The sequence below is a fragment of the Giraffa tippelskirchi genome, chromosome 11 (assembly GCF_054371585.1).
Source record: "Giraffa tippelskirchi isolate mGirTip1 chromosome 11, T2T-mGirTip1v1.2.pri, whole genome shotgun sequence".
In the NCBI taxonomy this organism is placed as follows: Eukaryota; Metazoa; Chordata; class Mammalia; order Artiodactyla; family Giraffidae; genus Giraffa; species Giraffa tippelskirchi.
The window spans coordinates 7,716,048-7,728,287 of NC_137285.1; the positions used below are offsets into that span (position 1 = coordinate 7,716,048).

General features: G+C 47.4%; 1 protein-coding gene across 1 annotated transcript; it reads right to left on the reverse strand.

The window, feature by feature from the left end:
* Positions 1-971: 971 nt before the first annotated feature.
* On the reverse strand, positions 972-11,359 carry LOC145526697 (uncharacterized). Its single transcript, XM_081542977.1, has 2 exons — positions 4,196-11,359; positions 972-3,549 (listed from the first exon to the last, which is right to left on the reverse strand). Exon 1 carries the CDS (start codon positions 6,168-6,170, stop codon positions 4,968-4,970), a length of 1,203 nt encoding a protein of 400 aa, XP_081399103.1. The 5' UTR covers positions 6,171-11,359; the 3' UTR covers positions 972-3,549; positions 4,196-4,967.
* Positions 11,360-12,240: the final 881 nt, after the last annotated feature.

A 12,240-nucleotide genomic window follows, 5' to 3' on the forward strand; every position in this document is an offset into this window, starting at 1 on the left:
TTCCAGGCAAGAATACTGGAGTGGGTTGCCATTTCCTTCTCCAGGGGATCTTCTGGACTTAGGAATCGAACCTGGATCTCCTAGAGACAATATCGTTGGGGCTTATTTTTTCAATCTATCCTGAGGGTCTCCTTTAATTGCTGCATTTTGACCATTAATATTTAAAGTGATTATCGATATATTTGAATCAATTGCTACTATATTTGTAAATACCAAATAATTAACACCCTTGTATATCATAGTTAAACTTCAGAAAATCAGAGCCAGAGAGAACCTTTAAAGTAGACAGAGGGAAAAAATCTTACCTGTAGAGAAATTAGTGTAACAGTCATAATGGATTTCTCTTCAGAAATCAAGCAAGCAAGAAGAGAGTGCAGTGAAATGACAAATTGCCAGGCGGGGGGAAGGAACTTAGATTTTGTATCCATCAAATTTTAAATATTTTTTAAATATTTTTTTCACCTTTTCTGGTTTTGAATATTTTGTATAGTTCCAATTTTTCCTCATTTAGCATGAAAATTAATTATACGTACTTCTTTAAAAAAAGATTTTAAGTGGTTCCCTTATAGTTTACAGTATACACTTACAACTAACCTAAGTTCATAAACAGATAGTGCTGTATTTCTTCATGCTTGGTGCATGTGCCTTATTAAAGAGTATTTCCAGTCCCTCCTTTCTATCTCATAAATAACTGCTCTCATACCGGTTCATTTACCCATGAACTATTGTCACCAGTTGTATTTTTGCAATTATTTTGAACTAAATGAATCAGGTCACTTAAGGATAAAAAAATAACAATTAAAATATTAAAATATTAATTTTACCTTACCTTTATATTTATTCCTTCTCTAATACTCTTTCTTTCTTTATATAGATCTAAGTTTCTAACCTACATCACTTTCCTTTTCCTTCTGGGAAGAACCTCTTTTAACATTTCTTGCAAAGCAGGTCTATTGGAGACAAATCCAAGCTTTATCTTAGAAAGTCTTTATTTTTCCTTCAGTTTTGAAGTAGAAATTTGATTATCGATATATTTGAATCAATTGCCACTATATTTGTAACTGAGAATGCCTTGTAATTTTTGGTTGAACACTAAACATATAATGTATTGGGTAAAAACAACTGAGGTAAATAGGTCTTTAATGTGAGTTTTTTGTTGTTCAGTCACTCAGTTGTGTTCGACTCTTTGCAACCCTATGGACTGCAGCACGCCAGGCTTCCCTGTCCATCACCAACTCCCGGAGCTTGCTCAAATTCATGTCCATTGAGTCAGTGATGCCATCCAACCATCTCGTCCTCTGTCATCCCTTTTTCCTCCTTCCTTCAGTTTTTCTCAGCATCAGGGTCTTTTCTAATGAGTAGACTCTTCATATCAGGTGGCCAAAGTATTGAAGCTTTAGCTTCAGCACCAGTCCTTCCAATGAATATACAGGACTGATTTCATTTAGGATTGACTGGATTGATCTCCTTGCAGTCCAAGGGACTCTCAAGAGTCTTCTCCAACACTACAGTTCAAAAGCATCAATTCTTTTGGTGCTCAGCCTTCTTTACGGTCCAACTCTCACATCCATACACGACTACTGGAAAAACTATAGCTTTGACTAGATAGACATTTGTTGACAAAGTAATGTGTCTGCTTTTTAATATGCTGTCTATGTTTGTCATAGCTTTTCTTTCAAGGAGCAAGCATCTTTTAATTTGATGGCTGAAGTCACCTTCTGCAGTGATTTTGGAGCCCAAGAAAATAGTCTGTCAATGTTTTGTCTCCCCATCTATTTGGCATGAAATGATGGGACCGGATGCCATGATATTCATTTCTTGAATGTTGTCCAGCTTTTTCACTCTCCTCTTTCACCTTCATCAAGAGGCTCTTCACTTTCTGCCATGAGGGTGGTGTCATCTGCATATCTGAGGTTATTGATATTTCTCCCAGCAATCTTGATTCCATCTTGTGCTTCATCCAGCCTGGCATTTTGCATGATGTACTCTGCATATAAGTTTAATAAGCAGGGTGACAATATACAGCCTTGACCTTCTCCTTTCCTGATTGGAACCATGTTACTAGACTTGGGGACTTCCTTTCTCCAGGCCAGGAAGTGACCTTTCTTATGATCTGATAGAAATTAAGGTGGTTGTTCTGGTAAATTTTCCCTTGAGGGAAAGCATTCTTAAGGAGAACAGAACTGCTTTGGGCATGTTTCAAAATGATTGCTTTTCTTCTCCCATGCCAGAAGTATGAAGGGCTTTTCTTTGATCTTCACCCTGAGAATGTGGGTGGTGGTATAATCCATGAAATGGTGGTGGCTCCTATAAGACTGCTCCCTCCCCTAGAGTTTTTAAGCGTGTCTACCATGAGCAGAAATTCATAGTTTAAGTTTTGCTACCCAGATCTGGGCTCCAGCAGAGTCCTGTACTTGGTGAAGCTATAATTCTCTGTAGTCACTTATCTAGGTCTTGTGGTGGTGATAGCTTACCACGTGGCATCAGTTCTCTGACAGATTTCAGGACTGTTGGTTTTCAGTTTGTTCAGCTTTTCTCCTATTGTGATGACAGGAATGATGATCTCTAAGCTCCAAACATACTGGGCCACAAACTGAAAGTCTTTTAATCTCTTATAGTTAAATAATGTTTGTTTCTTTCCTCTACAAACAGTTGCCTCTCATTTATTAGAAAAGTGAAGAGGTGTATTCAGGGAATTCTCCTGGTTGTTTAAAAGCAGAATGCCACAGATTGCTCCAGGAGCTGTCACATCCTAATTAAAGCTTTCCTTGTTGCCCCTTTCCAGAAGCTTCAATGCCAATCCCATACTCTTTAAGGGAGATGTATGAAAGTGGCTCAGTTGTGTCCATCTCTTTGTGACCCCATGGACTATACAGTCCATGGAATTCTCCAGGCCAGAATACAGGAGCGGGTAGCCGTTCCCTTCTCCAGGGGATCTTCCCAACCCAAGGATTGAACCCAGGTCTCCCACGATGCAGGCGGATTCTTTACCAGCTGAGTCACCAGGGAAGCCCAGGGGAGACGTATATGTAGGTCAGTCATTTGCATGGGATTTTAAAAGCAAAAAAGAAAAGAGATTTGCTGCATTAGAAAAGACTAGGGTGGGGACTTATCTAGAGTCCAGCCGTTAAGACTCCACATCGCCAATGCAGCGTGCACGGATCTGACTCCTGTTTGGTGAGCTAAGATCCCGCATGCCATGGGTGTGGCTAAAATAAAGACAAAAATAAAAGACCGGTGCATAGCGTGTGGGCTCCTGGTATACTTTCAGGATGATCCAGACCGCTTCAAGTCAGAGAGGTGGGTGAGAAGCAGCAATTCCAACAGACAGGGATGATCCGGTCTTTCCTGACTTATCTTGGCCTCAGGCTTCATCACTTAAACTTTTAGTATTTGGTCCTTGTAGCCATCACATTGTACTGCTCTACATACCTCATGAACAGGACTACAGGAAAGTCTAAAACACTTAGGTTTGGCTTTCCGTGTCACCACTCATAGAAGCCAATGCTATTCCACACTTGCTCTACGGGTCACAGACAAGTGAGGATTCTGCAAAGGAATGAGAACAAAACTTTCATAAGTTACAAAGCTAACACAAAGGTTCTGGAAGGAAAACAGGGAGAAGGGAGGAGTCAGCTGTGTAGGCAACAGGAGGCCTCCCCCTGCTCCAGGAGTGGAGGGGACAGGACTATATGGGACAACAGCCTCAAACCACCCACCTCTGAGAGGGGAAGATGGCAGGCGGGGGAAGGGAACAGAGTGCTGTATCTCCAGGCGCCCAGTTTGCTCTGGAATTAGGTTAGGGCTAGGCTTGGGTTTCACATGGAAACAGGGCCCACAGGAGGCCCAGCCTGGGAGGAAGGTAGACACTGTCTGTCCCCAAAGTTCTCGGCTCAGGTCTTCATCCACCTCTTAGACCCCAAGGGAGTGGATCTTGCCCCGGAGGAGGAGGACTTGGTTGTTGGCCCAATGGTCTCGTGTCCAGCCAAGTCCTGAGTAGGTGATGGGTCCCTAACAGCGTGGTGTTTCCTGGCTGTGACCCCCCTGGAGCTGGGGCTTCTAGAGGTAGAGGCTGAGGTGGACACGCCCCTGAAGGCAGCCTTGGCTGGGGGTGGGCTGTCTTCTCGGCTGGAAGTATGGGGGCTCTGCCTGGGTGCACCCTTAGGCATGTGACTGCAGATGGGGGCAGTAGCACCTCCAAAGCCGGGCATATTCTTAGTGCTGGGCTTGTTCTTAGTGCTGGGCTTATTCTTAGCCCTGGGCCCCGTGGTCATCATGGGGGGCTTCTGGCCAGGAAGGCACCAGGTGTTCCGGGGCCACTCTTCTCCAGGCTCCCCTTCTTTCTGTTGAAATGCTGAGAGCTGCAAAGGGGCAGCTCAGATCCAGGACAGACCCTCTGCTCCCAATGCCCCGAGGTTCTGCAGAGACCCCCGGCCTGCAGGGGGCTGTGCTCAATTTGCCAACTGTGGAGCAGCAGCGCGGCCTGCTGTTGGGCCCAGCACTGGGCATGGTTGGGGGCACGCAGCTGGCAGCTGCAGAGCCAGGGGAAGGGGCTGGGCTGGATGGGAATGCAGCTGGGGTGGGAGCCAAGGCTGGCTGGGTGCTGGCATGGGTGCCCATGGGGGAGTTGGTGGGTGGAACTGGGGGCCCTGGAGCAGAGGTTGGGTCCCCGACTAGGCCTGGAGCTGCTGGGTTTCCATAGTGCCGAGAGTGGTCCCAGGAAGGGGATGCGTGCAGCTGCACATCAGGGGCCCCAGAGATGGGCTGGCCAGGGGCTCCGGTGTGAGAGGAGCCGCTGGACCCGAGTCCAGGCAGGCTGGTGCTGACTGTGACAGAGGCCACGCTGTCCCTGGGGGGTGTCTGCAGGGTCTGGGGAGAAGGTAAGAGGCTCCCGCTGGAGTCAGGGGGAGCCCCGAAGAGGAGAGACTGGGAGAGTGGAATGGTGTCCATGGGGGGTGACCTCGGTGTCAGAAGCAGGGTGGGGAGCCAGGCCCCCAGATGTGCAGGGTGAGGGTCTGGTTGTTGCACCCGCCGTGCCTAGCGTGGGGGCTGAAGCAGGGGCGGAGGGGCTTGGGGGCCGAGCAGACAGGCCCGAGCTGCCTGATCCTGGGGAGGAAGCGGGGGTGGGCAAGGTGAACGGGGCTGGGGGCCGTGAGTGGGAAGGAGGGCCTGGGAGGGCCTGGGACTGGGAGGAGAGGGGCCGGGGGAGCCGTGCCGCCCCCCTGACCAGGGATGCGCGGAGGAGGCCCCTCCAGCAGACGCCCGGGTGTCCACTGGCGCTGGGGAGGCCGACTCCTTCTGGCCTCTCTCGGGCCGAGGAGCCCTGCCGAGGCCCGAAGGGTCGGCCGGCGCGGGGAAGGGACAGCAGGGCTGCGTGGCTGGGGTCTCCTTCCGCAGCGCACTGTTGATGCGCCGAAACGCCACTGCTTTCTCCGCATCCAGGTCTTCGGCGGTGACTCGGAAACCCAGGTCAGGGGTGGGGGCAGCCTCAGCGGCTCCCCTCGCCTGCGCGGCAGCAGAGGAAACCTGCATCTTCGGGGCCTGGGACTGTCCGACGTTGGGGCGCCGTTCTCCCACGTTCGTTTCTGCCTCCTGGTTGCCTCCGCGTCCTCGTCAGGCCGGCTGTTGCTCTGGGAAGCCAGCGGCGCGGCACAGGGCGGCGGCGGGCCCTCCTCGCTCCCTTTCCTCGAGGACCTCCGGGGCGGCCCTCGCGGTATGGGGGGGCCCGTTCTCCTCTGGCCTGGCAGGAAACCTCGGGTGGAGCTGTAGGAGCTCGTGATGGCGTTTCTTTGGGGGCAGGAGCTCACACAAGAGGTCTGGAGTTTCTTGGTGGATCTGTCTGCTGAGCTCTTGGCATGGAGGTTTTTCCGCAGAGACCCAGGCCTGGGCACGAAGGCAGAGAGGTCTCCCGGGGCCCCTAGGGGCCTAAATGCTGATCGTGCACCCCGAGAGCCACTGGGGCCCGTTTTCTGATGGTCCTCTGTGAATGCAGGGTCTTCGTCCTGCTGGGCCATCCCCTTCCCGCTCTCTCCCAGGGCCCTCCTCACCATCTTCTCTGTGCAGAAGCCCGGGGCACACCTGCGTGTGGTGGGCGGCACGGGGGTGACCTGCTGCTGGCGCCCACTACACACAGTGACCGTGCCCACTGCGGACGCTGAGCCGCGGCACATCGTGGAGATGCGAGCACCCAGCACCGCCTTCCTCCGATGATGTCGCCTGCAGAGGGAGGTGAGGACCCCCAGGAAGGAGCGCAGGGTCTGCGGGATAATAGAACACCGTCTCAGAGACGCTGTGACAAAGCGCAGATGCAGAGTCACCGGATACTCGTGGGCTGGCCTGCGAGTGGACAGCGGGGCTCGGACAGCTGGGTGACCTGGGCCGGCCACGGAAAATCGGCGGGTGCGGGGACCGGGCTGGGGGCGGCCGAGCCCTCCTGGTAGGTGCTGGCCCCCCCAGAGCCTGGGGTGGGGGTGAGGGGCAGGGCCTGCCCAGGTAACTGCCCATAGGGCACGTGGTTGGGTGGTCGGCGCTTAGATAGAGAGCTGGGCTCAGAGCACTCTGGTTCAGCTGCCAACTCGGCCAAAGGCGAAGCGAGCGCTGCTTGGCGCGTTGCTGGGAGGCTGCTCTAGAACCCGTGAGCAAAGAATGTGGCGCGTGCGCTTGGTGCAAAAGGTGCTGGAGGGATGGCGCATGAGCAGAGGACTAGCGAGGCCGGGTGGTGCGCAGGTGAGGATGCGCTTCTAGACAGTCTGGCACTTCCGAAACTCCTGGGGTCTGAGGGTTGGAAGTATTTACCTTGAGGGCGATGAGCTTCTTGGCAGGACATCTGGCTCTTCTCTCCTGTCTGGGCTCCAGACCTGTCGGGGGTCTCCACCCAACAAAGGGGAGCAGGGTTCCGGGCTGTGACGCCCTGTCACCCCCACACCCAGGGTGGCAGCTTTGGCATCAGCGCCTGTACATCCTCCTGCCTTTAACTCTAGCATCAATGGAGGGGAGAGCCGCTAAAAGCAGAAGTGCCCGCGTCACCCAGATCCTGCTGGGGTGACCCCTGAGGCAGCGGCCAGGGCAGGCGGAGAGGGCCATACTTACCCCATGACCCATAAACCCACTCCTAGGCAATTAACTCAGGGAAAAACTTGTCAGAAAAACGTATGTGAATGTTTTAGATAACTTATCCACAACTCCTAAACACAGGACTATTAAGATTGTCCACTTTTTCTTGAATTTGTCATTTTTCAGTTCTCAGAATAATACTGTGTATACACGTAGTCTCACAGTCGAGAGTTAATATTTTACCAATTAAATAAAATGCAGAAGACTTACGTTCATATGGATTATTTTACCTGACACTCTTTTTTATAGTTGTCATATGTGTCACCTTTATATGATTTGAATGCCACCCTCTGAGACTGTGGTATCCTTTTTTCATTCAAGAGTCATACAGAGAATTCCCTGGAGGTCCAGTGGTTAGGACTCACTGCATTCACTGCCTGGGGCCTGAGGTCTATCCCTGGTAAAGGAACTTAGATCCCTCAAGCTGTGTGGTGAGACCAAAAGAAAAAAAAAGTCATGCATATATTAAATAATTTAAGAGGATAATTTATCCAGATACTTACCGTTTCCATTGCCCTTCCTTTGTTCTTGAAGTTGCAGACTTTCTTGTGTTATTTGACTTCAGCCTGAAGAAGTTCCTTTCATGTATTTTTATAGCAAATTGGTAAAGAATTCTTTTAGTTTTCTATTGTCTCCATCAGCCGTCATTGAGTTTTGTTTGGCTTTCAATCTTTAAGGGTATCTTTGCTTTAAGGATATAATGTCCTGATTTGATCTTTTCCTGTAACACTTTAAAGATGTTATTCCATTCTTTTTTGGCCTCTATGTTTTCTGATGAGCAGTCACAGTCCTTCAAGTTGTTCTTCTCTGATGTGTAACAGGTCATTTTCCTTGACTGCATTCAAGATTACTCTTCACGTTTGCTTTTTTTTAATATCAGATTGATTGTGTCAGGGTGAGGTTTCTGAGCTTAGATCTGTGTCTCTAAACCAGTGACATTTTCAACCATTCTTTTCCTCATATATTTTATTCTGCACCTTTCCTTTAGACCCTCCAATGGCACAAAATTAGAACTTTCAATATTGTTTCACACATCTCTGAGACAATGCTCATTCATTTTTACTCTTTTTCAGATTGTGCCATTTCCATCGATTCATAGGTTTTCTGAGTCTTTCCTCTGTTTTCTCCGTTCCATTATTCAGTCCATCCAGTGAATGTTTGATTTTGCATGTTAAGTTCTAAAATTTCTATTTGCTTCTTTTTTGTAGTGTTTACTTCTCTGTGAAGAACTTGTTTCTTTCCATTCGTTTCAAGAGGATTTACCTCACTGAGTGTGGTTATAGCCATGAAGCAGATGCTTCGTCTGCTAATTCCTTCTCAGAGCTGGGTCTGTTGATTGCCTTTTCCCCTTGAGAACTGGTCAGATTTTCCTAGTTCTTTGTATGCTCTGTTGTGGGATTTTGGTTGATACCCTGGACAGTTTGCTTATTATGATACTCTGGTTCCTATTAAACTCCTCTGTAGATTGTTCCTTTCTCTGCTGTTACTATGAAGAAGCCTATGAATCTGTGTTCCAGCATGTATTGTGCCTTACCCTCTGCGTTGTTCCAGCCTGGGTGCCGTTTCCAGGACGTTGTGTCCATGTGGCACATGTACCATCAGGTGTTGACCTGGAAGCTGAGTGGCAGTTCATACTGTAGTTCACTTCTCCAAGCCTCTGCTTTGCCTCGTTGGGTTTGTCTGTGCATAAGGCTCAGGGGAGGCCTAGGACCTATGTTGGTTCATACACAGGCCTGAATAGTCTCCTTCTCTAGCCCTCTCCTCTTCAGGACTCTACCCACGTTCTCAGGCTTCAAGGGCCCCTCTTACATGTTCCTCAAAGTGTTTCAGCCTCCAGACTGTCTTGGAGTTCCATATGGCCAGGTTGACCTTTCAGGTGAAGTAGCAAGAGAAAAGAAAAGGAGAATAATGGGCATTCTCCCCCCCCCTTCAGAAAACAGGAGCCTCTTTCCCTGCTCCTTTGCCCAGAGATGCGGGTCATCTCTCAGGGTTTAGCCGCCTCTGTCATCACTGAGGTTGCAGGGGAGATGTGATAACCAGGGAGGAAAACAAACAAATGGGGATGACCTCCCTCACTCCTCGTTGTGTAAGTCTCACACTTTTTCACTCTTCTGGCTGAAAAGAAGAGGTGGATCCCAGGGTTTTAACTTTCAAGCTGCTATTGGACATCACCTGCTTTGGGTAAGCTAGGAGACAAGAGGCAGGAAAAAAACACCATAATCCCCTAACAGGCTGGTATTCAGCTTTGGACTTCCAGGCCCCATCTGCCTGTTAGTGTTTACTTCATAAAGTTGCAAACGCATGCTTCTTTGTCCTCTTGTCTTGAATTTCACTTGTAATCTGCGTAAGAGAGAGGCTTTTGTATGAGGCTTCCTCCGTCTTGGCCCAACCAGAAGTCTGCCGTTACTTTGAAAATAAATATACTTAAGTTGTCGCATATGGCAAGGTATCCTCTTCTTTTGGGGCTGAATAATAATTCCATTCTGTATATATGCCACATTTTCTTTATCCATTCATATGTCAATGGACATGAAGTAGTTTCCACACCTTGGCTCTTGTGGCTAATGCTGCCATAAAAATGGGAATGCAGATATCTCTTTGAGATCCCGGTTTCGATTCTTTTGGATACAGCCCCAGAAGTGAGATGGCTCCCTCGTGCCAAATGAAGTAAGCCAATCACCGAAGGACAGAAGTTGCATAATTCCACTTTCATGAAGTATCTAAAATAGTCAAACTCAACTCCAGTTGATAACACTGAGTCGGATCATTGGCATTTGCTGAGCGAGAAGAACTTAAATGTTTTCACACCTCCCGCACCCAAAAGGTAAATATGTGAGGTGACAGGTGTGTTAACTTGATGGAGGAAGTCCTTTCACAGTGTATCAGATAATTATGTCGCTGAACAAGGGCTGGCTGCCCGATGTGCAAAGAAGCCAGTACTAACTATAGTACTGGGTTTTGAGGAAAGAGAGAGCTTTTATTGTGAGGTCGAGCCGAGCGAGACAGGAGGCGAGGCTCTGGAATCTGTCTCCTTGACCCAGGGTGTGGGGCAAAATTTAAAGACTTAGGGGAATTTCAAATTTGGAAGCTGATTGGCTAGTCTTGAATCACTCCATATAACCTGCTCCTGCACCTGGAAGGCAGCTTTTCCTTCCTGAAGTACTCCTTCCTCTGTCAAGGGCTGCGGTGACAAGATTTCTTTAGGTCCTGTAAACCTAAGAATCCGATTGGTTCCAGAGACATGGATTCCCGTCTTGCATGTACACAGTGCTGTCTCTATAAAGTGACTCGAGGTTTGATTAGTCAACCTATGCCATGCCAAGTCACTTCAGTCATGTCTGACTCTGTGAAACCCTATGGACTGTAGCCATCCAGGCTTTTCTGTCCATGGGATTCTTCAGGCAAGAACACTGAAATGGGTTGCCATGCCCTCCTCCAGGGGATCTTCCTGACCCTTACACAGTTCAAACCTGCATCTCTTACATTTTCTGGATTGGCAGGCAGGTTATTCACCACTGGAGTCACCTGGGAAGCCCAAGTCAACCTATATAAACAGGCAAAACCAGTTCAGTTGGTCAATGTTTTTTTAATCATGTTGTAAATAACTCACAATTTTGTTGATCAGGGATATCCAATAGAGCTGAAAAAAGGATCACCTCCCCCCCCAAAAAAAACAGAAAAAAAGTCAAATTTATACAGAGAGTATAATGATGATTGCAGAAGCTATGGGTAGGGGAAATAGAAGTTGTTGTTAAACAGGCATAAATTTCCAGTTCAGCAAATGAATACGTTCTAGAGCTCTGCTGTACAACATGTAACAATACTGTATTGTGCATTTAAAAGTTTAAGAGGTAAGATCTCATGTTAAGTGTTAACACAATAAAAAATCTAGGCAATTTCTAGTGATCACATAATGCTTGGAATGCTTAGGAATCACAGAACACTTAGGAATGTATAAAGCAGTAATATGCTAAATACTCAACTCGATAATGAGGTAATTTCCAAGAAATAAAAATTAGGATTGACAATAGAATAATAAGTATCTCACTCCATGTGCGCTCTGATAAAAAATGTATTTATAAATGCATGTGAAAGAAAATGTTTCATAGTAATTTTTTAATATGATCTTGGTACATTAAAATGTATTAGTGCTTACCTATGAACACTAAGGTTACTTGATTTGTAATTTTCTATATTATTCCATACTTTTGTGACTAAAAGCATTACTTGGAGATTAAAAGGATTGAAGTGATTTTGGCTTTTGATTTGCCACTAATTCCTACTTAACCTTAATTCAGGAGTTGGATTCTTTGACCCAAGGAAACAGAATAATATAAAAAGAATGTGTCAGATGGTGGAAGTGATTAAAGTACAGCAGGAGTGTCTTTGCAAAAGCTACTGTTGGTCCCAGAAGACTCTCACCTAGCTGTGTGCCATAGGGCAAGTCAGCTCACCTACATCTCTGAGTTACAGGGATGTGATGATAATTAAAAGGTGACTGGGCACAGTGAATACTCGGAAATCATGGGTCCTCGGCAAAGTCACTGCCCTGCTCCTTTATCCTTTGGAATTACTGTATTAGTAAAATTTGTACTTGACAGTATTTTTCAGTTCAGTTCAGTTCAGTCGCTCAGTCGTGTCCAACTCTTTTTCAACCCCATGGACTGCAGCACGCCAGGCTTCCCAGTCTATCACCAACTCCCTGAGCTTGCTCACACTCATGTCCATCAGGTTGGTGATGCCATCCAACAGTATTTTTAGCTTAAGTTTATGTCTGTTGCTTCTCAGCTTTTTGACTCATATCAAGTGTAGTATCTGTTCTTATCCATTTAAAGTTTATTTTGTCTGATGTCATTTCAGCTGCCCCTACTTTCTTTTGCTTTCCACTTGCATTAACTTACCTTTTTTCAATCCCTTCACCTTGAGCCTATGTGTGTCCTTAGAGCTGAAGTGATTCTACCATAGGCAGAATACTGTTGCATCTTTAAAAATATCTATCCACCTGCCTTTTGTTGAATACATTCCATCTACATTTAGAGTTATTATTGGTAGGTGCGTTCAGCCCCCGGGTCATGAAGATCCCGTGGAGGAGGAAATGGCTACCCACTCCAGTGTTTTGCCTGAAAA